Below are 25946 nucleotides of genomic sequence, written 5' to 3'. Positions count from 1 at the left end.
ACCAGCATGAGATGGAAATGTGGGAGGAGAAAGAGGCTGGGGTATTTATTCCCCTAGCTTCCTCCCCATGGGATCATTGAAGGTTGGCTGTTTCCTTCTTTTGAAGGCCACGATTCCTGTTTTGTGGCCTTCTCTAACTTTTTTCTCTGCATTTCCAGTCCAGTAACTGTTCGCTCTCATAGCCCATCAGCCAAAGGGAGGAAATGTCTCATGGCCGTTGCTAGGCTTGAGGTGCAACACTGTGCCTTGTAGATTTCCCTAACCCCACTTACCCTCTGCAAACCGAGTCTCTGTTAAATGCTCCCACATGACCTGGTATGAGGGTGCCAGGGTACCATCCATTTCCTGCCAAGATCCTGACGGCTGTACTTCCCCAGTCTCTCTTTCCACTGGACGTCTATATTCTACTCTGCATTTTATGGCCTTCACTAGCTTCCTGAGACTGGAGCTCATCTTATTAATTTTTTCCTTCTCCATTTTTATCCTGTCATGCACGATTTCTCCCAGATAGCAAGGACCCAGGAAATGTCTGTTGAGTGAATGAACTCGATCACAGGTTTTCGCAGCATATCTAAAAGATGAAATCGGTCTCTATCCGTTTCAGGCTCTTAGCTGTCTTTCTTCTACCTATGTCTCTTTGGTGAGAATGTGGATCTCTCCTTACTGCAACTTTTATGTCCCAGCCCCAGCCAACTGTGAAAGAATGCTAAATGGAATGTTCATTGCTCATGGGTACTTTTGGACCCTTTTTTTGTCCCTCAGATTTAAACAACCTTCTTTATCCCACTGGACTTAGAAATCACCTGGAATTTCTCAGCCATCGTCTGTGTCATTTTAGAACTGCTTTATTGAACTTTAAGTCAGCGTTCAGCTAAAATAACCTGTAATTAAAGTCTGCAGCCGAGGATTTCTTTCTTAGTCTGATAACCTGCTCAGCTGTCTGTGTTAATAACGCCAAAGACAAATTCTTGGAAAGCAATTGAAATATTGCGGGCTCCTGCCTTTGGTGGGGTAATTAGAAAGCCAGGCAGGCACTGTAAGTGATTGCCTGCCATTATCCTTGTTTTATTTCTGGAACAATGGCCTATCCTTCAGACTTTTCTTTTTTCTTTTTTTTTTAATTAAAAACTTTTTTTTTTAACATTTATTTGTTCTTGAGAGACAGAGAGACAGTGCGAGCAGGGGAGGGGCAGAAAAAGAGGGAGACACAGAACCCGAAGCAGGCTCCAGGCTCCAAGCTGTCAGCACAAGCCCGACACGGGGCTCGAACTCACAAACCATGGATCATGACCTGAGCCAAAGTCAGCCATCCAATCAACTGAGCCATCCAGGTGCCCCTCCTCGGACTTTTCTTATTGTCAAATGTCATCATATATTTCCCATGTTAAAGGAGGACACTTGATCATTGACATGGGGAATAAGTTATCATGTTCTTCTGTGCCCCCCCCCCATAATTTGGCTTTTTAATATTGATTGATTGATTGATTGATTGAGGAGGGGGGCAGAGAGAGAGGGAAACACAGAATCTGAAGCAGGCTCCAGGCTCTGAGCTGTCGGCACAGAGCCTGACATGGGGCTTGATCTCACGGACTGTGAGATCATGACCTGAGCTGAAGTCAGATGCTTAATCAACTGAGCCACCCAGGCGCCGTTCATTTGGCTTTTTTAGAAGGATGGATGTGTGTGTGATCGCATGATGCTGCCAGGTAATGTGTTCTCCAAATTTAGGTGATCTAGAGAAAAAAAAGGCACGAGTAGGTGAACACAGGTGAGGTATTTACATCGTTTAACTTTGCTTTTTTGTTATAAAGGTGACAAGGGCAAGTGTATTTGTTGATGAGGGGAACTTTAATCACACATGAAGAAAGCAGGTGAGAAGGGACAGCTGGAGTAACACCTACTCTGACCCACTGGAGTTCTCCACCAGTGTGTGTAAAGAACTAAGCAGCAAAACACTCTGAAGGAGTTGAGACATTTAGATTCATGTCTCCCTTGGTTAATGTTTATGGGACAGGATGGTTCCGTGGAGCAAGGCTTATTGGTTTGAGCATTCCCTATTGATATATCCATTCTCCTGAGGGAGGGTGTTTCTTTTATTTCCTTTTCTTTGATTCTTATCATATTTTTTTTAATTGTGGGAAAATAGATATAACATAAAATTGATTGTTTTAATAACCATTTTATTTATTTGTTTGTTTACTTAAAATATTATCCTCTGGTCCTGTCTGTGAATGGGGGACCTGCCTTCTTCTTTTTTTTCTTTTTAAGTTTTTTGTTTTTGTTTTTGTTTTTGTTTTTTTGAGAGAGAGAAAACACCAGTGGGGGAGGCACAGAGAGAGAGAGAGGGAGAGAGAGAGTCCCAAGCAGGCTACACACTGTCAGCACAGAGCCTGACCCAGGACTCTATCTTACAAACTGTGAGATCATGACCTGAGCTGAAATTAAGAATCAGATGCTTAATCAACTGAGCCACCCAAGCACCCCTTCAACTTGCTTTATTTTTTATGCTGAAGTATTCTTTAGAAAGTTACAGACATCATGTCATTCTACTCCTAAATACTTAGGGCTTAGTTTACATCTCTGAAAAAGAAAAATATTTTTCTACACAGCTAAAATCATGTGGGTTACACCTACCAGAATTTATAATTCCTTAATACCACTTAGTGCCTGGTTATAGTGAGATTTCCCAAATTATCCTTTGCAGATGCTTTATCTAAACCAGGCTCCAATCCAGGACAGTACATTGAATCTACTTTCATTCTATTTCAATCTAGACCTTTCTCAGGACATTGATTTGTAAAGAAGATGGAACCATGTGTCCTCCCGAGGATCCCTTCACTATGTGAATTTTTCTGATTGCTTCCCTGTGGTGTCATGGAACTTTCCCCCTAGCTCTTGTAATTTCTGTAAACTGGAAATGAGATCTAAAAGCTTGGTTAAAGTTAAATATCATAAATGGTGGATTAAGGTGATGGTGGTCTGTTACCCCATTATTCAGTTATGGTTGTCCCTCTTTCTTCCAGAGAACAATCTGGAAGGGGATCCATTGGCCCCCTGGTTCCCGGTTCCCTGCTTCCCTCCATCATTCACTCATGGTTTCAGTACCAGTTGTTCATTCTTTCCTGTGTCAATAATTGTATCAAAAGATGAAAATGGAACTTTATCATGCTCTCCCTTGTGAATTAGCTGGCACACCCTCCCCCAAATTTTATTGAGAAATAAATCACTGATATAAATTGTTGAGAATTACATCACGGACTTGGCTTTTTTCCCTCCAGTTTTCCCTCATCAATTAGGGCCACCCTTAAATACAGTTCCTCCTGAAAAGACCATATACATTCTCAATTTTCCCCTTTTAAATACCAATTTTCAAAATAAGGAGTTGGTTTAATGGCCATTTCAAATGGTGACAGATGAGTTTGTCAGGCTTTTTCTATGTTGAGTGTCGTGATAAACTCATGGAATTTCATAGATCCAGGGGGCTTTTCAAGGCAAATTGGCCTGCTGGAGATGAGCCATTTTTAAAGAAAAGCAAGAATGGTAAATGAAGAGAGGGCTATGGCTGCAGCCAAAGTGTGTGTGTGTGTGTGTGTGTGTGTGTGTGTGTGTGTGTGTGAGAGAGAGAGAGAGAGAGTGTTTCCCCATCCCTACTCCCAGCCACACCAACCACTGTACATTTGCATTTGTCAGGCTTCCCTAAAGTCTTTAAAGCACCATCAGAGCCCAACAGATCACCACAGTGCCTGTTAGCAGCTCATTTAAGAGGTGATTCAACTGTCTCTTTGGTTTGGTTAGTTTCAACATGCCCCAGGGTTTAGGGCCTACATTTCCTAACCAGGTTACCTTTCAGGAATAGGAATTAAGATCACTCTCAATGATGATGGATAAAAAAAAATATGTATTACATCGCATGGATATGCCACATTTTGGCTATTGTAAACAGCTGCTAATCAGTGATGAACTCAATTTTACTCCTGTTTTGCCTCTTGTCTATGTTATCATCCCATCTTAAGTAATTTTGGGATTTAGTCTTTTTCCTTTGAAAACTTTGAAAATGCAGAACTTTTTATTCTGATTCTGTAAGGTGTTTCTCTGGAGGATGGGGAGATACATAATGGGATGGGTGTCCATTAGGAAAGCAACGAAGGGGGGAGATGTGGTCTTGTTAAGAAGAAATATTTTTAAAGTACAGAAGTCTTGGTTGTAGGCCAGAATTATGCTGGCATTTTAGTATTTTTAGCCCCTCCTATTTTCCGGAGCCCCAGGGGAGAGGGGTTTGTAAAGTGAACTCATTTATTTCGTCCAAATTGAATGTTCAGCCTTAGCCTGGATTTTTATAGGGCAATGAGTAGAGAAGGGAAGTAACTTCCTAAGGTCAGCGAATGAACTGGAAATGGGGTGGATGGCGGGAAAACATTTCTCAGATCAATGTCGGTCACCTGTTAAATTAGTTAATCTTTAAAAAATCCTGTGCCCAGTCACAAATCTTCCAGTGAATGTAAATATTTGTTGGTTGATTTTGGTAATGTAAGGAGACATTATTAGGAGAGGAACCCCATTTAAAAGAAAGCTCAGTCTGTTTAAAGGACCCATATGACAAATATACATGGTTTTTAAATGCTTGTGGAATGAATGACTCTCCAGGGGGAAAATAGAAAGCAATTAAATAACATTATTATTTCCTCGGCAGAAATCACTGCAGCCCTTGGCTGGTCATACAGACACTCTTTGAACTGTAGTTTCATCCAGGCAACCCTGGAATCAGTCCTAAGTTGCTATGTGACACAATGTAAAAAATCCTCTTATTTACATTTTATTAGAAAAATAACTCTCCAAGAGACCGCCTTTTGCTGTTAAGGGGGAAAAAAACCTATTGAAAAACAGAGACAAAGGGTAAAATATAGTAAAATAACTGAAGCACGCATTCCCTGGTGCTTGTTAAGTATAAATTATTACTTGTGCTGGGAAGCTACCCCTTCGTGTGCCTGTTCTGTCATTTCTGTTCCCTCCTTAGGGGCATGTTTACAAATGGGGTCCATTGGTTTAGGACTGTGCCAGCCAGTTACTGGTCTGGACAGAGAATCCATTCTCTTTCCCTGCCTTGATCCTCTGGAAAATAATGTTCCCAAGCTTTAGCCATGCCCTTTGTGACATGGGCACAAGGAAAGGGGCCACACATAGGAGAAACCCTTGTCCTAGGGAAGTCCAGAGTCCAGCGGGCAACTTGTCCCTGTTTTTGGAAATGGGGATAGAGAAGATGGCTCCCCTCCTTTAACCTAATAAGCTCAGGGCTTGTGCCTGCACTGGGGACAGCCTGCAGTGTCCTTAGGTGGCTAATTCTGGGCACAATCTCTCAGCATATAGGGGTCATTCCTGGTATCTCATGATCTGATAGGCAGACCAGAAAATTAAATGACAGAGAGAAAACAGGGAAGTGGGTGCCGACTGTGACCAAGGCTGATTCGCCTCCCATCTGTTTTTTGTTTATTTCTTCACTGCTTGGTGGAAGTTCTGGATCCTCCTGGCTCAGGGCAAGCACCAACTGCTCGGGTGGCATCAGCTTTGGGAAGCTCTTTCTAAGAATATAAGCCTTGGCTAAGTGGAGCTGGGAGAGCATTCAGCTCTGAGGGTCAAAGATGAGGGAGAAAGGATAAGCCTAGAAGCACAATGTAAACACTAAATTTTCAGGTGGCAATTGTGCTGGTCCCGGGCTAGCATAATGTATTTCTGAATACATTTTTTCTTAAAATTTTTAATGTTTATTTATTTTTAAGAGACAGAGTGAGAGCAGGGGAGGGGCAGAGAGAGGGAGATACAGATTCTGAAGCAGACTGTAGACTCCAAGCTGTCAGCACAGAGCCCGATGCGGGGCTCGAACTCATAAACTGCGAGATCATGACCTGAGCCGAAGTTGGATGCTTAACCTACTGAGCTACCCAAGCACCCCTTAATCGTTTTTAAAGTTTATTTTTGGGGCGCCTGGGTGGCTCAGTTGGTTAAGCATCTGACTTCAACTCAGGTCACAATCTCGCGGTCCGTGAGTTCGAGCCCCACGTCGGGCTCTGGGCTGACAGCTCAGAGCCTGGAGCCTGATTCCCATTCTGTGTCTCCCTCTCTCTCTGCCCCTGCCCCGTTCATGCTCTGTCTCTCTCTGTCTCAAAAATAAATAAATGTTAAAAAAAAAATTAAAAAAATAAAATTAAATAAAGTTTATTTTTATTTATTTTGAGACAGAGATAGCAAGGGGGTAGGGGCAGAGAGAGAGGGAGACAGAATCCCAAGCAGGCTCTGCACTGTCAGTGCAGAGCCCGATGCAGGGCTCAAACTCATGAACCATGAGATCATAACTTGAGCCGAAGTCAAGAATTGGATGCTTAACCGACTGATCCACCAAGGTGCCCCTAGCATAATGTATTTTATATACAGCCCAGCACGCTTTTAATACAAAACAAATGTTGGATAATTGTGTGTGCCAATTAGCTAAAGGAAACTTGACTGAGGGGAGGAGTAAGAAGTTCTTTGCAAGTGTCAAAAGAGGAATTAGAAAAAAAAAATTTTAATGTTTTATTTATTTATGAGAGAGAGAGACAGAGTGTGAGCGGGGGAAGGGCAGAGAGAGAGGGACACACAGAATCGGAAGTAAGCTCCAGGCTCCGAGCTGACAGCACAGAGCCTGACGTGCGGCTTGGGCTCACAAACCATGAGATCGTGACCTGAACCAAAGTTGACACTTAACCGACTGAGCCACCCAGGCACCCCTCAAAAGAGGAATTTTGAAGAGGTGTTAGGATAGTGGCTGGCAGGAGCCTTCTTACTGTTTGGAGAGGATCCACTGCATTATCATGTCTCACTCCTGATTTCCTACTTCCAGACCTGGCCCCTGACAGATGATTGATCAGACAGCAGTTTGGTTACCAAAACCATACCTATCTGCCTTGAAATTGAATTTGAACCGAGAATACAGAATTTGCAAAATTTAATAAGGGATAGTGGATTTAATTCTACAGAAGTCTGAGTTTTTCACTTGGATGCTTGTATCGATCTCATTTGGCATCCTCTTTTGGCTCTGGCGTGAGGGATCGGAGCGGTGTGATTAACAGCCCAAGCCCCAGGCTCTCGGCTCTAGGCTCCAGCTGCCTGCAGAGTCAGATCCAGGTGCTTTCATTTCCGAGCAGCAATATGCCTCAGTTTCCTCATCTATAAAATGGGTGAACAATGGTACATACCTGATAGGGCTGTTTAATGGGATAAATAAGGGCCTCAGTCAGTTAAGTGTCTGGACTCTTAATTTCGGTTCAGTTCATGATCTCACGGTCTGCATTGACAGCGAGGAGCCTGCGTGAGATTCTTTCTCTCCTTCTCTCTCTGCCTTTCCCCCAGTTATGCATTCTGTCTCTCTGAAAGAAAATGAACAAACAAACAAACAAAAAGGCATAGGACATCTGGGTGGCTCTATCTAAGCGTCCAATTCTTGATTTCAGCTCAGGTCATGATCTCAAGGTCACTGAGTTTAAGCCCCACATCTGGCTCTGTACTGACAGTGCAGAGCCTGCTTGGGATTCTCTCTCTCCCTCTCTCTCTCTCTGCCCCTCCTCCACTTGTGTGCATGCGCTTTCTCGAAAAATAAATAAACTTAAAAAATAAATAAAGGTAGGGGCATCTGGGTGGCTCAGTCAGTTAAGCATCTGACTTTGGCTCAGGTCATGATTTCATGGTTGGTGAGTTTGAGCCCTGCATTGGGGGAGCTCGAACCCCGCTTCGGGTGAGCCCCGCTTCTCTCTCCCTCCCTCTCTCTCTCTGCCCCTTGTGGGATTCTCTCTCTTCTCTCTTTCCCTCTCTCTCTCTGCCTCTTCTACCCTTGCCTCACTCACTTGCACCCTCTCTTTCAAAAAAAGTATACGGAATAATGAGATAATGTCTACAAGACACTTACCACTGGCTCTAGCCCTGCAATCATGCTTTAGTAAATATTAGCTGCTGTTATTGTCTGGACCCCTGAAGGATGGGGGTCTCTGGGTGGTGTTATTATATAAGGGACCCTGGGCTTGAGAGTATTTCCTAATTTTCTTTGGGTCTCCATTTCCTCATTTGTGAAGTGAGGGGGTCTGGTGAGGCCCCTTCTAGTTCAGAAATGATATGGTGGAAGGAAGTTTGTGTTAGCTACAGCTTCTGTTTATCAACATTTTCCCCTTCTCTTCTTTGTGCCATGATAAATGGGAACCGTGTCTTTTTACTTCCTTAAATACAGAAAAGAGCTTTTGAGAGTTCAAAAGAAATCGCCCGAAGACAAGTCTAGGTGATCTTGCATTCCTGATAAGCAATGGGAGAGACCTTCAAGAAAAAGTCCCACTTCCTTACCTTTGCAGTTCTGACCACAATGAATGACAATGAAGTAAAAGCATGATTAGCATATTATCAGCCCCTCCCCTTTATTTTAAGGGGCTTCCTAGTGGGTAGAATGGCCCCTAAGAGGTCATCAGATACAGACTTAGGTCCATCACTGTAGCTTTTTTAAAGCTGAGATCTTTGGGGATGGAGTAAGGTAGAGGAGGGGGATATTCTTTTGCATTTTGTTTTTGCTAACCTTGAGTGGCTTGTGGAAACTATAAAGAAACTATAAGGAAGAAGGCAGGAAGGAAACGCAGAATAAATATGTTTCAGTAAAGAGCAAGTCTGTTGGGATTTTTCCCCCATAGTGTCAGTGGGTGTATAAATTTCCTACAGACTTCAGAATCCACTCAGTAAAACTGACATTCCTGCTTACCCACTCCTGCTGACTCCCTGCTGGAAGCTCCTGAGTTTTACTTACAAGGTCTCTGCCACATACATTCTGCCTTCCTTGAAAGCCCAGGCGGTGACCTGCCTGTGGGTCCCTTCTGTTCTCACAGTGGATTTCATGGCCAGTGGCCTGGGCATGAATAACAGTTGGACAACACTGCAGAGTTGATTACGAGATTTCACAGCTAATAAGCTTTTTCTTGGGAAAGGCTTTGATCTCTGCATAAGGTTGCTCATCCCTGGGTTGGGCATACCTTCCCATTTTACAGATGAAGAAACTGAGCACACACAGGTATGCATGTTTAGCGTCATATTGGACATTCCTAGTTAGACAATAAGTATGCCAGCTGCCCAGCTAAGTCATCTGCGCCTTGAGTTTAACTGTGGTTTTGATGCTTATAACAAACAGCATTGATTACTCTAGCTAATGGTCAGAGCTCCTCTTCGGAATAAGGGCAGGGGGAGGGAGGAAAGTGTCCCATAGACATTTTTTAATTTTTTTAATGAATCTCAATCTGGATTTCCAGTAACAATTTTCTGCAGGACTGGGCTGCTTTTGGATTAAGCATCAAGAGTTACAGTTTAAATTCTTACAGTTTAAGAATTTAGAACCCATTCCTTCTGGGCCAGGCTCAGACACTGCCAATCTCATAGGAGAACTGGGTTCTGGCCTGCAAGTGCCCTGCCCCTTCTGAGATCGCTTCCAGGGCATATCACCTCCAGGGTACCACTGGAAGGAAGGTTTCTGTCCAAGACGGTGGGGCGCCCAACTCGGGGCAGAGTGCATTCAGGGCGTTCTCTCTGGGAGCGTCCAACTCCAGCACCTGTGTGGGAACTCCTGCCTGCACCACAGTACGTTTCACGAGGACTCCCTCTTGATCTGGAAAGGCAAACCTGAGAGCAGAGAGGGCAGCGTCAGGGTACCTACCCAACCCAACTGCCCGCTTCCGGGGGAACTGAGCCCCCACACCGTATGCAAGCCAGTGGGCCTAAAAGCTCCGGGTACGGGACTCCCGTATTCGCGGGCATCAGGTCCTGGTCCCAAAGCATGTGCAAACCTGGGCGCCTGTGTGCCCGCTGCCCGGGGCACAGGGAGTCTTGCTTGGCGTCGCGTGCAGGGCCGCCCCCCGTGGCCGGTGCGCCCCGGGGCTCCTGCCAGACGCCCCGCAGGACCACACAAAAGACCCCACCCCAGGTCGGGCGTGCATTTCCTGTTAGAGCGGCGGCGGCGTGCAGCCACCCATGTGCATCCCGCGGCGCGCGGGCCGGGCGGGCCGTGGGGCACGCCCCCACGCAGTCCCAGTCCCCGCGCGCCGGCCGCGAGGGGCCGCCCTCGGCGGGCCCGCCCCCATGTCACCGCAGGCCGGGCTCCCTTTGTGTGCGGCCCGAGCGCCGCGGCCGCGCCATTGGCCCGCCGGCCCGGGGGGCCAGCCCCTTCCTGGCTCGCTTCATGCATATGCATGAGCGCCCCGGCCCTCCCCGCGCCGGCCCCTCCCCGCCCCCTCCCGCGCGGGCGTGCGAGGCGCGCGGCGCGGCTCCCTCCTCGCGGCAGCAGGCGCCCGAGCCCGAGCCCGAGCCCGAGCCCGAGCCAGGGCGAGCCGAGCCTGCTCCGGGCGGGCGGCGGCGGCGGCGCCGCTCCAGCCATGTCAGCGCGCGCGAGCCTGGGCCCACCATGAGCCATGGCCATGTCCGTGAGCGCCGAGGACGACGACTATGAATCGGAGCCGGACCAGGTCGGCGGCCCGGGGTGGGGCTGAGGGAGGGACCCGCCGCCCGCCCGCCCGCCGATCTCCCGACCGACCGACTGACGCGCCCCGGGCGGCAGCGACGCCGCGGCCGCCGCGATGAGGAGAAAGTTTTGCAGCCGCCGCCGGCGGGGCCGCCAGGGCCGGGCCCGAGCGGGGCGTGGAGGAGCTCGGCAGGCCGGCGGCCGCCGGGGCGCCGCGGGCCCCGCAGCCGGCCCGGGCAGGGGGCGTGTGCGAGCGGCTGTGCGCGAGGGTGGCCGGCAGTGCCGCGGGGACAATGTGGGCCTCGCCGTCGGGCGGGCCCTGCCGGGCGCGGGCCACGGCCCGCGGGCAAGTTGCGGGCGCCGGCGCTGGCGGCCAGGGCGCGCCTCGCCCTCCCCTCGAGCCCTCGCCCGCGGCCCACGCGCGTGCCGGCCGCCCTGGGCGCACCCGGACCTGCGGCCGCCTGCGCCTCCCTCATTTCTGTTTGCAAAGTTGCACCGGGACCCTCGGCCTCTAGGCTGGAGGACGCCGGGGCCCGTGGGCCCGACGGCCGGAGCTTTTGTCTGGGCGCCGCGCGCCGGCCGCCCGCCGTGGGCAGACGGAGACAGGAAGGGGTGCGAGCCGCGGGCCGGCGCGGGGAATCCGGAACCCGGCGAGTGCGCTCCGCCACGGCGGGGCGGAGGAAGCCGTGACCCCAGATGGCAGTATTTGGCCTGGGTTGGATTTAGAAGGGAAAGCAACCTCTCTTGGGACGAGGGGGGAGAAATCTGTGTATAAAACAAAGCCCTGGGTGTGTTTACGGCGTGAATTTGCTCCGGGAACATTCGTGTTTAGGAAGCGGGGGAAGAAAGTTGAGGTTTTACGGAGTGCAGTCTGCACAACATTTGAAACAGGACACAGGCTAGGTGGACTTGTGCGAGGAATTAAGCATGGGTGGGTTAAGTTATCATGTGGGCATGGGACCAGGTGAATAAGATGCTTATTTATAATCCTGGGTGCATTTCCTAAGTCGAATAAAGATGTTTTGGAATGTTCAGGCCGAGATGTAGGAACGTCTTTCTCGTCCGTTGGGGGCGATTGAGGAAGCGCTGTATATGCTGCGCGTAAATTGTATCAGACACATCATTAAGTGGTTTTATCTAACAGATGAAGTTAAATCTTATTGTTTAGTTGCATTTTACTGTTCTCTGAGTTTTGCTGGGATATTTTTCAGGCACATGCACCTCATGAGGCGTTCCTGAATCTCGTCGGTCTTAGGCATTGGGTTAACCCAGAGCCAACCCAAGTGGTTTTTGTCTTGGAACTTTTATCAAGTCAGCAGCACAGTGTGTGAATGGTTCTCAGTTCTTGCTTCTTGGTTCACACCAAATCTTGGTTTGAAAAATTTTCAGTTCAGTTTGGGTCTGCTTAATTCCTGCCAGCAGGTTACTCTTTCTGCATCTGCTTATTCACAAGAAGACACTGGTAGCCAGCCTGGACTGTGCTTTGGTGTTTCTGGATTGAGGTTCCTGTTACTTGCTTTTGTTTTGGTTTTTTAATTTGGCCACACCCTGTGGCCTATGGTAGATGCAATCTTTGTCAAGGTATGAAACAAGATTTCATGTGTCTCTGGGCTAATAACCACGGTTTTCAGGTCTGCCACTCCTGAGAGAGCCTTCCTTCAGGAGAGGACCTGTGCTCCCGGTAGCCAGACTGCTTTCCCCCTCCTGAGGATAGTCAGCCCTGTGTGGCCCTTCCGGAGCTGTCAGCAACAGAAGTTCTTGAGCTTCACTTTAAGGCGGTCTGTTTCACTCAGGTGTATTGAGCTGACCCCTAAGCCAGGTCAGTGGGCATCAGGTTTTTCCCATATTCCCGGCAGAGAAGAAGATTGTCAGTGAAGGACCCCACGCCTGCGGAAGCTCCAGGCTGTAACTCCCTGCTGTTGGCCTCCTCTAGCCCTTCCTCACTAGGTTTTTCAGCCTTTCTCAGCCTCAGGATTTCTTGGGCCTGAGAACAGTGGCTTCCTCTACGGATCTCGAAAGCATTTGCGTCTTTCCACCGGAGAGTGAGTCTCTGGGCTCTAGATCCCACTCTTCTGTAAAGTGTCCTCCAGGGAGGAGTGGGCACGCAGGTACACTCACAAAGAGACCGGCGGAGGCCCTGTCGGGAATTGCTCTTGCCCAGTTACCCCCAGCAGCTGCACCTGGCCCCTCTCACACCCACCCCGCATCAGAATTTTGCCTGTTCCACTTTAAAAGTCCGTGCCCATCTCTAGTGCCCACCTGAGGCTGGTGTCCGGTCCTGGGCGGCATCAGGCTTCCTTAGGTGTGTCTGCCCTGTGGCTTCCCCCAGCAGCCTGGGTTTTCCCCCCTGCTCCCAGTGGGGGGTGGGGGCGAGGTGGTGATGGTGGGCAGGAGGAGACCCCTTGCCTGCTCTTTGCCAGTGCTCACTCTTGGCTGGGCCTTCTTCCCTGGACTTGATTTGCTTCTCCAGTGCAGAATGTGTCAGAAAATTCTTTAGCTGTGTTCAGTTTGAGGAGATGCCCCCCAAAAAAGGGCTGTTAATGAGAATATGTGTTCCATCTTTTTTTTTAAACCCCTGAAGTGAAAATAGCTTTGTTCCTTTTCTTAAACTAAAAGTGATTGTTGTTTTAAAAAAGTAAAAATAATAGAAAATTATGAAGAGGAAAATCTCTCAGAAGTTTATGCAGCCATAACTACTGTATTACTCATTGTAGCTTCTCATGAAATTTTAAGACAGGGGTCCCTGAACCTTCCTGAAATAATATCAAAGGTTTGTGACTTTGTGTGCATTTTTCTGGGAAAAGGTCCTTAGCTTTCCTCAGATTCTCCAGAGGTCCTCGCATCCCCTGGGTTTCCGGTAGCTCTCGTGTTTTTATTCTCTTGCTCCTTACCCTCAGTATATAAACAAACCAAAGCCCTCCCCGGAGTCTACAGGTGTGTGTTAAGGGGCCCCACACTGCTGCTAACATCCAGCTTTTTCTGGGATGTCCATTATGCATGAAGATTTGGGAACAGACATATGTTGAGGTGAATCTATGTTATGCAGTAAAGTACAGCATTAGCATGACAGATGTGGGGGGGGCCATCACTACCCCTCGTGGGGCTGAGTGTCAGTGTGCTGCTGTTGGGGGTAGCTTGCTGGGAAATATACAACAGTCTTCACTGTAAAACCACACAGCCACATTTCACTGTTTTTCTCACTGACTCCTCTGGACAGTCGTCCCTTCTTGAAACTCTTCCCTGGCTCAGGGATGACCCAACCGCCTGCTGCTTTGCCTGCCTTTCCGGCCGTTCCTCCGCGGGCTGGTCTTTCTCACTGGCCCTTGAATGTCCGTAGTCTTGGAGGTAGTGTCCAGGACCCTTTTTTCACTCCGCCCGTCTTCCCTGGGCAGCCTCGTGGACTTAACTAGTTTAACAGTATGTGATGCTGACTCCCGGCTGTGGATCCACTCTGGTCCCTCCCGCTGCCGGCCAGCTTCCTTGAATGTCCTGTGGCTCCTCAGATTCTGTGTGTCCACGGTGGAGTCACTGATCTTTCCTTCCTCTCCTAGGCCCCTTGTTCTCCTGTTGCTCAAGCTATAAACCTCAGAGCTTTCCAGGGCTCTTCCTGCTTGTATGCCCCATGTTCAGGCAGCCTCCGGGGGCTTCTAAAACCAGGTCTGCTTCTAAAACATGTCCTGAATCATCCCCTCCCTGTCAACGCTTCTGTGGCTTCTGCTCATGCCTTCATCATCTTCAGCCTGGACTCCTGTCGTCGTACCCTTCTCAACTCCTCTCCCCGCCTGTCATCTTGCTCACTGTCCAGAAAGTCACTCCTCACACTTGTGCATGTTGCTCCTGAGCGTAAAGTCCTTTCACTGCTCTTACAGGGGACACCGTATTTCTGTGTCCTATGAGGCCCTACAAGATTGGGCTTCTGACATCTCAAGTAGTTGTGTCAGGCTATTGAACATGTCATGTCACTTCACGTCTCTATCTTATTACTCTTCTTTCTGCCTAGAATATCTGCTCCCTACCCCCACCCCTACCCTCGGCCTGAAGATGCGGCTTGTTCTCCCTTAAGACCCACCTTCGTCGCCACCTCCTCTGTCTGTGACCCTTTTCCCAATATCCCTTCCCAGTGAGATGAGGCATTTCTTCTGGGTCAGCATGCCGGGGGTCATGCTTTAGAGTCACTGCTGAGGCGCCCATCTCAGCTTCTCATTCATTGGCAGTATGACATTAGGTAGGTGACTTAACTCTGCTGTGCCTCGGTTTCCTCACTTTTTTTTTCTTTCAGTTTCCTCCTGAATGGAGATCATAATTCCTGTCTCATAGGTTACTGATGTGAATATTGAAAGGAATGATTACTTCAGACAGCGTTACTTGTAATATCGTTATCATCACCATCACATTGCATTGCATTTACGTGGTGGTTTGTTTTTCTCACCCTAGACTCTAATGCCTTTGAGGGTATGGGATGTATCTTATTCATCTCTGTATTCCCAGCACCTACCATTGAATCTGGTACAGAATTCTCAGCCAGAAAACACTTGAGTAGGCAGATGGGTGAACCTGTGACTCATTAATGAATGAGTCTCCAGTGCAGATTACATACTCTTGTTGGCTAGTAATGTTAAGCATCTTTCCATGTGCTTGTTCCCCATTTGTATGTATGTTTTTGAAAATATACCTATTTAAATCCTTTGTCCACTTTTTAATTTTTTTAATTTTTTTTTTAATGTTTATCTTTGTTTTTGAGACAGAGAGAGACAGAACATGAGTGGGGGAGAGGCAGAGAGAGAGGGAGACACAGAATCTGTAGCAGGCTCCAAGTTCTGAGCTGTCAGCACAGAGCCCGATGTGGGGCTGGAACTTGTCAACTGCAAGATTGTGACCTGAGCTGAAGTCAGACGCTCAACCGACTGAGCCACCCAGGCGCCCCTAAATCCTTTGTCCATTTTAAAATTGGGATGTTTGTCTTTTTATTGTTGAGTCATTAGAGTTCTTTATATATTTTAGATACTAGTCCCTTACCAAATGTATTATTTGCAATATGTTCTCCTGCTCTCTGGGCTTTTTCACCTGATTGTGCCCCTTTTGAGCACAAAAATTTTCAGTTTTGAAGTTTAGTCCATCTCTTTTCTTTTGTTGCCTCTGCTTTTGGTGTCCTATCCAAGAAATCATTGCCTAATCCAGGGTCATGAAGGCTTACCCTTTTGTTTTCTTCTAAGAGTTTTATAGTTTTAGCTCTTACATTTAGGTAAGAGGTAATTTGAGGTAATATTTTACAAATAGTGTGAGGTAGGGGATCAACTTCATTGTTTTTGCATGTCCCTGCATCATGTGTTGAAAAGACTATTCTCTTCCCCGACTAAATCATCTTGACACACTTGCCAAAAATCACTTGGTCTCAAAATTCATTTTGTCGTAAATATTGTGAGGGTTTATTTCTGGATTCTCAATTCCGTTGATCAATATGTCTGTCCTTATGCCAGCATCACATAGTCTTGTTTACTGGAGCTTTGTAGTAAGTATTGAAATCAAGAAGTATTTATCCTCCAACTTTGCTCTTCATTTTCAAGATTGTTTTGGCCTTTCCAGGTCCCTGGCATTTCCACATGAATTTTAAGGTCAGCTTGTCGATTTCTGCAAAAAAAAAGAAAAAAAACAAAAAAACAAAACAGCTGGGACTTTCACAGGGATTGCATAGAATTTATAGATCACTTTGGGGAGTATTGCCATCATGACAATATTAAGTCTCTCAATCCATGAACATGGGATGTCTTTTCATTAATTTAGGTTAATCCAAGTAATTTTAATCCCAGTATTTTAGACATGAGGGATTGAAGAGGTTCTGCCCAAGAATATTCAGAAGAAGAGGATCTGATGGATAGGATGCACTGTTAATATTTGTGGAATGAATGAACAAGTGAATGAAAGAACTACCAAAATACTATTGCTGTTAAGGAAAATGCTTAGGAGTAACTGATGGAGAAGAGGTGTCAGAATACTATGTTTTGTGTGGGGGACAGTTATGGACTCTAGATGTCCTTAACAGGTGGAGCTGGGCTGGTAAAATCAACAAGTGGCCTTGGGGTTGAAGAGGCCAGTTTGTAAGGTGAAAGTCAGTGGATACCATCACTCCATTTTGCTGAGAATAGTTCATGCTGAAATTAACAAAGATGCATTCTGGGTTACTTGAACAAATAGAGGCAAAGGTAGGATAGAGTGGAATTTAGAATTGGTTTTGAACTTTTAAGTGTTTTTAAATTCAGTTTTGAGAGAGACAGGGTGCAAGGCGGGGGAGGGGCAGAGAGTGAGGGAGACACAGAATCTGAAGCAGGTTCCAGTCTGTGAGCTGTCAGCAGAGCCAGACGTGGGGCTTGAACTCACAAACCACAAGTTCACGACCTGAGTCAAAGTCGGACACTTAACTGACTGAGCCACCCAGGCACCCTGAGTTTTGAACCTTTAGGTATCACGCAGAAGAGATTAGGACAGAAGTTTCATGCCAGAATGACAGGGCTTTGACTTGTTTACCTTCCTTAATAGAGACCCTCCACTGTCTTTTTCACCTGTTGATTTTCTGGGTGGTCTTTCTTAGGTGCCTGCATTTCAAGTGTTGCTCAGCTGACTCCTGACAAGCCAGCTGGTGTCCACTGCCTGAAAAAACTGGCCATGAGGCTGTAGGTGGCAGCAGCTTTTCTAGCTTGACTTGGCAGCTGGCTAGAGAGGGCCTGAGTCAAGGTCTTCAGAAACAGAGCCTCCTCACACCTCTTCTTCCAGGACACCGTCTCTCGTTTGCCCTGTCATTTTCCGGGATGTCTCAGTTGCCATTGGGATCCTGAAGAATTTGGGTTTTTTTAATGGGTTGGAAAAGTGCCTCTCTGGAGAGGAATGTACTTTGGAAAGCACTGGAAGGTAGACTTGTGTCACAGTCACTTATGAGCTCTGTGACCCCGGCTGGATTGGCCTAACTTTTGACTTCAGAGGGACACTGTCCCCATGGCCAGTAAGGACAGAGGTGCCCAGCATCTATTTATACCTGACGCTCCTGAGTGGAAGAAGAGAACCGTGTTTGGACCCCAGGAATGTTTTCAGTCCTTCACCAAAGCAGCTACTCCTTAGAATCCTCTGCTGTGGGAGTCAGAGTTTGAGCCCTTCCCCTCTGGTTTGTCCCTGGAGGTTGGACTGTGTGCACTGCCCTCACATCTGTACCTGACTTGAGGCTCGGCACTGTCTGCCTCATTGCCAGGGTTTGAGGACTGAGTCACTTAGAGGACGTGTGCTCTTTATAGGGGTAGAATCTTACTCGCATTGGCTGTGACAGGAGGGAGAAACCTTCCTGGTTTCCACTTCTCTGGCAGTGAATGTGCTTCTGTGTACTTTCTTTTGGCACCTGTCCTACTATGGGCGTGAAGGCACTAACCAGGGGCCTCTTCCAAGGGTGTGTGCTCACCTCCAGTGGACTCCCGCCCTGCTGTGCCTGCCCGTGTGCTGTAATTCGTAGTGCTAGGAGCACAGTCTGGGTGTGTGCTCATCCTCTACTGGCTCTGTCACCTTGGGCAAGCCACTTATCCTCCCTCTCCGGTCCCCTCATCTGAGAAATGGCATCTCTCATAGGGTCATTATTGGAAAAATAAGGTAATATCATATGCAAAAAGACGATCACAGTAGCAAGCATTCGGCAGATATCCACCATCACTGCTGTCACCGTCCTTGTCATCAGCTGCTCCTGCCTGGCACACTTGCTGCTCTCTGGTCAGCTGCTTAGTGTTCGTCCGTGGCTCCTCATGTACCATTCTCATCTCCAAAGCCTCTGAAAACTCATCTCTTTTTTTTTTTTTTTTTTTCCCTTTACTACTCATCTGGCAGCAATACCTGACATGAATGTACATGTATGACGTGTGGGCCCATCTATCCCTCTTCTGGTGTTAGGGCTGCCAAGCTTCTCCTGTGTGTGACAAGGGGCACTCAAGACCTCATTGGGGTGCAGTGTAAGGACTGGTGGGAGGGGGCCACGAGACCTTCGCTAGGGGAAGGCAGAGTAGCTTGTGTGGGAGCAGCCCCTTTTCCCCGAGGCAGCCGGTGGTGACAGGCCCATCTGTGGGCCTCCCTGGTGACAGGGCCGCTGTCTGGGCCACCTCACAGCTCAGGGTGGCCGTGACTGAGTGAGCGTGGAGTGGCTCTGTGGCAGCGGCAGGGTCAGGATGGGGTTGATGAGGACCAATGGGCCACCAGAGCCAGGTCTGGTGTCTCCCTTTCCCCTTTGGAGCTCAGGGCAAGCTGCGGGGGATAAAGATCAGAGGAGCAGCACTTCCAAGGTGAGCACCTCAGCCGTCAGACGGGTTTGCAGTTCCCTTGAATGTTGCAGGCTGCTAGGAAGATGAATTGGAGGGAAGGGTCCACTTAGGTGTCGGGACTGAAGTGGGGTGCGTGTGTGAGATCTTCATTCTGCGCAGGGACCACTGCACTGGAGAAAAGACGGATGAAAGGTGGACGGTGTTTCCTTCTGATGTGGCTGCTTCTAGATAGCCCCTGTGGTCTTGGGGGAAGGTGGTCCCTGGAAGGAGGACCCTTTGCACTGTTGTGATACATAGTAACCACACTTCTGGGCCCCCAGAACTGACTAGAGGAGCTAATTTTCTTAGGGATCCGCGTGTGGCAAGCGAGTGAAATTAAAAGGCTGGGACTGGACTGGAGATTAATTGACTGCAAAGGGCGTTAAGCATTTGAGGCCAATTCGATCAGATGGTTTGGGGTAAGGAGTGTCTCCCTGACAGATGAACCATTTTTCAGCAAACTCTCCTGCTACTTGGAAATGTGCTTCAGACAATGCAGGCTACGTCCTGGTCCCTCCCACTTTTAGCCCCAGGTGCACAGGGCCCCTCAGCAGACTCTGTCCTCCAGCGGTTGGCCCAGGAACTCCACCACGGATCCTGGTTTGTAAGAGGCTCTGAGACTGCTGGCTGGGGTATACGGACCCCTGAACAGGACCTGTGGCTGGCTGGTTCACTCTTTCACATTTTTGCACTGCTTTCTGTTCATTTCCCTTCTGTTCTTCCCCTGAGTCACCGGGAAAGAAGCATTTGGAGCCCATTTAGAGAAGATCTTGAAGTCAGGGTTCCTTAGGGTTACTGTCTCATTCCACCTGGGTTTGTTTGGTTTATTGAGCACATCTGGTGTGCCAGGCCATCTTGTGGAAGGACAGTGGTGACAAGACTTTTGATAACCGCTTTCCTGAGTCTGCCTCATGGGGGAAGGCGCCCTGAACACAGGACAGGGAGGCTGCCAGAAGAAAGCAGTTGTAAACTGGGGCCTGCTGAAGAGTAGGCATTAGCCAAGCGGAGTGGGGAAGGGGGTCTGTGTTCCTGGCAGAGGGGACAGAGGCCTCCCGTGTGGCCGTGTACGGCCTCTCTCGGGAAGCACAAGTAGTGGGACCTGGCCTGAGGCGGGCAGGGGCCTCTGCCGAGGCGTGGGGGCCCAGAAGGGTCTTGAGCCAGGACATGCTCTCAGAAGCAGGGTGTCCTCTTTTTACTTTCTGGGGCTGCCATAATAAACTACCCAAAGATGGGACACTTAACAGAAACTTACTCTCTCACAGTTCTGAAGGCCAGAAGTCTCAAATCAAGGTGTTAACAGGACCATGCTTGCTCTGAAGGCTCTAAGGGAGGATCCTGCCTTGTCTATTCCAACTTTTGGTGGAGCCTTTGGTGGCCGCGGACTTCCTTGGCTTATAGACCCATTACTCCAGTCACATGGCCATCTTCCTGTGTCTCCACATGTGTTCCCTCTGTGCCTGTGTCCAGACTTCCCCTTTCATAAGGATGCCAGTTGTACTGGATTAGGGCCCACCCTAATGACCTTATTTTAATTGGATCGCCTCTGTACAGGCCCTGTTTCTAAATAAGGTCGTAGCCTGAGGTCCTGGGGTTGGGACCTGAACACATCAGCCTCAGAGGCCCTGCGGTGGGGGTCCGGCCAGCCCTGCGGCCCATCTCACCGGCCCTGTGTGCTCTCCCGCAGAACCGGGCGGTAGGTCGGCCCAAGGGGAAGCTGGGCCCGGCCTCCGCCGTGAAGTTGGCCGCCAACCGGACGACGGCGGGAGCTCGCCGGCGCCGGACGCGATGCCGCAAGTGCGAGGCCTGCCTGCGGACCGAGTGCGGAGAGTGTCACTTCTGCAAGGACATGAAGAAGTTCGGGGGCCCCGGGCGGATGAAGCAGAGCTGTATCATGCGGCAGTGCATCGCGGTGAGTGCGGCGGCTGCGGCCACGCGAGGAGGCCCCTGGGGGCCTCTCCCCACACCCCCAGAGTAGAGCAGAGGTGGTGGCCCTGGCCCTCCTCTGAATCCAGACCCCACCTTCCTGGCTTGTTCTTCTGCTTGTTGGTCTGCCTCTTTTCTCCCTTAAAAGAGAATGTTGCAGCTGCAGAAACCCCTAGGAGGGGCTCCCTTGTGGGAAGAAAGGGGGCTCTGACCAGTGCTGTTTCAGATTCCACATCGCAGGACTTGGGAGCAGACTTACCTTGCTGGGCCCCTTTTTCTTCACAGGCTGATGGCCTTAGAACTGCTTCCTTCCCTAGATGACCGAGTACTTTGAAGTGTCTGCCATTAAAGATGTCAGCCTGTCCTGTCTGTGACCCCATTGCCAACATTTATGGTCCAGTTCATGACGGTTCTGGGCCCTCCCTTCCTTCCTGTCCTGCCTTCAAAGTCAGAGGTCCAGGTGGAAGGTCAGTGCCCCGCCTGAGGGGACTGCCCCAGATAAAGACGGCTGATTTATGGTGCCCAGGAGCCGGGCTGCTGCAGAGCCTGGCCGGCCCCTCCACACTGCCTCACCCGCCCCAGCCTTGCTCCAGGACGGGCCAGTGGCACAGACCCTGGCAAAACATGGTCTGGGGGTTTGTCCCTGGATCCCTACAGCACACACCCCACCTTCTGCAGGGTGCTGCTCCCAGGCCCTCAGGGTCCTCCCTGTGGAAACGGTGATCTCTCTGCTCCCGTGGGAAAGCAGGCTCAGCAGGAGGGACAGGATTCCTGGGAGAGCTGCTCTGAAGGCCCAGCCTGGCATTGGGTGCACCTTTCTCTCCGGCTGCTGCTGCCCCTCTGAGCCCAGGGACTCCTTCCCCTTCTCCCTCCACACATACTGCCTGCGTTTTTGTTTTTGTTTTAGTTTAGTGTTTTGTTTTTATTTTTTGTTTTCTTTCTTATGGTCAAAAACACAGAACAGAATTTACCATCTTAACCATTTTTAAGTGTCCAGTATAGTCATAATACCTACATACTCGTTGTGCAAGCTGATCTCTAGAACCTTTTCATCTTGCCAAATGGAAACCCTATATCCATCCAACAACTCCATTTCCCCTCCCCCAGCCCCTGGCAACCATCTTTCTACTGTCTAAGTGTGCCTGCTTTAGATCCCTCATATAAATGGTATTTCTCCTTCGGCGACTGGCTCATTTCACTGAACGTCATGTTCTCAAGGTTCATCTACGTAGTGGCATGGGTCAGGATCTTTTCTTTTCTTTTCTTTCTTTCTTTCTTTCTTTCTTTCTTTCTTTCTTTCTTTCTTTCTCTCTCTCTCTCTCTCTCTCTCTCTCTCTCTCTCTCTCTCTCTCTTCTCTCTCTCTCTCTCTCTCTCTCTTCCCTTTCTTTCATAAATTCTGTGCCCAACGTGAGGCTTGAACTCACAACCCCGAGATCAAGAGTTGCATGCTCTACCAACTGAGCCAGACAGGCACCCCACGATTTCCTTCTTTTTAAAGACTGAATAGTATTCCATCATTTGTATGTGCTGTGTTTTTTTTATCTGTTCCTCTGTTGATGGACATTTAAGTTGCTTTTGCATCTCTTGGCTCTTGGGCACCGTGGGGGTGTCCAGTACCTCTCTGAGATCCTGTTTTGAATTCCCTTGGGTATATACCTGGAAGTAGGATTGCTGGATCATACGGTAGCTCTATTTTTATTGGTTTCAGGGACCGCCATACTGTTTTCCGCAGAGGCGGCTTCATCGTACATTCCCACCAATGGTGTGCAAGGGTTCCATTTTCTCCACATCCTCACCAGCACTTGTGATTTACTGTTGTTTTGATAAGCAGTTGCCTGGATGGAAGTGAGGTGGTACTTCGTGGTGGTTTTGATCCGCATTTCCCTGATGATTGGTGACGTTGAGCATCCTTTCATATTTTGTTGGCCGTAGCTTCTTTGGAGAAATGTTTAAGTCCTTTGGCCATTTTTAAATTGGATTGTCGGGGCGCCTGGGTGGCGCAGTCGGTTAAGCGTCCGACTTCAGCCAGGTCACGATCTCGCGGTCCGTGAGTTCGAGCCCCGCGTCAGGCTCTGGGCTGATGGCTCGGAGCCTGGAGCCTGTTTCCGATTCTGTGTCTCCCTCTCTCTCTGCCCCTCCCCCGTTCATGCTCTGTCTCTCTCTGTCCCAAAAATAAATTAAAAACGTTGAAAAAAAAATTTAAAAAAAAAAAAAAAAAAAAAAATAAATTGGATTGTCTGTGTTTTTGTTGTTGAATTGGAGCTCTTCATGTGCCCTAGATACTAACTCATCATCACATACATTCGTGGGTTGCCTTTTCACTCTGTTGGTTGTTTTTCCTTTTGCTGTGCAGTTTTTGTTGGGTTACTTGTGTTTTTAATCGTTACCTCTACCCGGGTCATTTCCGTGGATTTCAGGAATGTTGGGAGTCCCCTTGAAATTAAATACAGGTTTTTGTCTGTGTGCCTACCTCTAGGTACATTTTTCTGGAGTGAGGGTCCATGTGACCCATCGCATGCTGTCAGGATTTACGATTTTGAGAATAGTGTCCCCTAAACACAGCATGTTGGCAGTGATCCGGCACTGTCTCTTCCTCTTCAGCCCTCCCCCGTCCCTGCCCTGTGTCCCAGGGCCAGTTATGGGACCTGTCTCTGATGTTACCTATGCTTTGCAGCCATGGTGCCTGCCACTGTGAGTGTTGGTTGAAGGAAACCTCAATTTTGTGTGTGGCTCTCCAACCTGATGTGGCTTTCGGAACTAATAGCAAGTGTCGTCTTGGCCTGACCATTAGGGTCCTCTTTACTCTTCTTCCAACTTTTCCACGTTGCCGGGGCTCTTCCTGCCATGGTTTACCCGCCTCTGACACATGCAGGCCACCTCTCCTCCCTTTCCAGGCTCTTCTTTCTTGATGTGCTGCTGTCTCTCTCCTCCCTGTGAGGCTCCGTCCCTTCACCGTCCAGCACCATCTCCCTGCCGGCTCGGGCCTGGGTTCCCCTCGTCAGTCTCTGCGGTAGCTTTGCCTGTGGTTCTGCCTGCCGGTTTCAGACTCAGTCCCCTACCCTCGCCCATCCCATCACAGACCGTCTTCTGGCCGCCAGGTGCTCCTCACCCGGCACCCCAGCTTTGGGCTCTCCGCACTCCCCTGTCCCCGGTGGCCTGGCCTGCTCCCAGTGGCTGAGCGCGTCTGGCTCTTGCTTCTCTGTCCCCTTTCGCGTGGGTTGGTGGTCCCTTTTCCTTTTCCTGCTCCTCACTTCTCTGCGCCTGCAGGAGCCCACATTCTCTGTCCTGGGAGTCCTCCGGAAATCAGCCTCTCGCTGCCCCCATAGCACTTGCACATGACTTTCCCATGTCTTCCTAGGATTTCAGCATGTTCTGTCTTCATCTTCCCAAACAGCTCGGGGGAGCAGCTGCCTTCCTCATCACTGTTCCCCTTTTGGTCGCTTGCTTCAGGCTTCAGCAGATGTTTATTAAGTATTTGTTGAACAAATGATGGCTCTTTTGCCTTCAGTGTTCTATTTATTTGAACTCAAATGTTTGTGCCATTTTATAGACTTTTCACTTAGTAGTGGAGCCTATATCGCCTTTTTGAAGCTCTGTTAATTCAGTGTGATAAAAATTGACTGTGTGCTTCGTCTGGATCCCAGGTACAGGGAGGGTGGGTGTGTAAAGGGGGGAGAGTGTAAGTGGCTCGACTCTGCCTGCAAAGGGTTTATGGTTTACACATCATTTCTCAAACGTTGTGGTTTTGGGAATTCTGTACCCTCTTAAAAATTATGAGCCCCCCCCCCCCACCGCAAAAGCTTTATTTATGTGGGTTATTTATTATTATTCAAAATTAAAATGGAGAAGTTTTAAAAATACGTGGAATTCATTTAAAAAGAACAAACTTGGGGCACCTGGCTGGCTCAGTTGGAAGAGTGTGCTACTCTCGATCCCATGGTCATGAGTTTGAGCCCCATGTTGAGTGTAGAGATTACTTAAATAAATAAAACTTTAAATAAAACATAAAAAGAACAAACCCACTACATGTTAACATAAATGACATTTTTATGAGAACTAGCTACGTTTTCCAAAACAAAAGTGATTAATAGGAAGGATGGCGTTGTTTTATGTTTGTGTAAATCTTTTCTTTTATGTTTGGTTCATTAGACAAGATTTGCATTTTCATATATATGTCTGTCTTCATTCTGTCGCAATACATTGTTTTGGAGCAACTATGTGAGGAAAATGTGGCCTGGTGCAGATCCCTAGTTGGAAAGGGGAGGAGTATTTTAGCAGTCTTCCCAGTAGGGGTGGAAATCTCTGGTACTCCACCAGAACGCAACAGGTGGCAGTTTCTTAAAGGTTAGTTGCATTGTGGAATCTGAAACTGTATCAATGAACTTGTCATGCTGTTACATTAAAATTCATTAGTCTTTCCTTGCCGCCCCCCCCCCCCCCCCCCCCCCCCCGAAAAGCTCATTTGCTCATGCATGATGTTACAACATCACACGTGCGGTCATTTGGAAAAACTGGCTCACTGAGTTACACAGATTTTCCAAATAGGGGCAAACAGTGTTATACTATGTAAAAAAAAAAAAAAAAAAAAAACCAACAAAAACCCCACACATTTGTTGACACACCGCCAGTCTCCTCTGAAGAGTCTTTAAGTGTGATTAGGAAGCTGCCCAGTTCATGGTGGCTAGTGTGGGTTTTCCAAAATTCTAATTTTTGTTTTTAAAGTTTGAATTTTATCATTTGCAACGGATGCTGTAAGTTTGTTTTTCTGGACGTGACCGGCTCATTTCATCTTTGAGAAACTTGCCAATACTTTTTTTTTTTTTTTTAAATTCAGTTGCTCTGTCAAGTAGAATGATGTTCTATGCAGAAAATGACCAAGTCAGGTCACAACTTAGTCACGAGTGCTTTTCCTTTAGATAACCATCGTCCTTTGGTATGCAGCAGGGGCACCTGATGCACACTTCCTATTTTGTCGTACAGAATATTAAAAGGTTATGTTTTCAGGGGTCAAAGATTTCATAAAATTAGTAATTTTTTACTGCTTCATCAAAGACCTTCTTCAGTGAAGCCGGTGGTCTTTGTAATAAGTGTGCGGCAGGGACAAACTCAGTACTGCCCTGACGAGGACCGGCAATGTCCCTTACCAGTGCAAATGTCAGCATAGTTGAAAAAGGCAGATAGCATCTTAGTG

The 25946-nt window shown here is 48.4% G+C and overlaps 1 protein-coding gene across 10 annotated transcripts in view; it reads left to right on the top strand.

Annotated features, from left to right (window-relative positions):
- The window catches only part of KDM2B (lysine demethylase 2B), a 154901-nt gene that overhangs the window by 114360 nt on the left and 14595 nt on the right, over positions 1–25946 (top strand). For all 10 annotated transcript variants that reach the window (XM_058691304.1, XM_058691307.1, XM_058691302.1 and 7 more), the window contains one exon: positions 20516–20740. In XM_058691304.1, the coding sequence (XP_058547287.1) occupies positions 20516–20740 (225 nt within the window). The remainder of the gene's footprint in view (positions 1–20515; positions 20741–25946) is intronic.

This window comes from Neofelis nebulosa, chromosome 11, assembly GCF_028018385.1.
Source record: "Neofelis nebulosa isolate mNeoNeb1 chromosome 11, mNeoNeb1.pri, whole genome shotgun sequence".
In the NCBI taxonomy this organism is placed as follows: Eukaryota; Metazoa; Chordata; class Mammalia; order Carnivora; family Felidae; genus Neofelis; species Neofelis nebulosa.
This window is presented reverse-complemented; position numbering and strand designations above follow the sequence as displayed.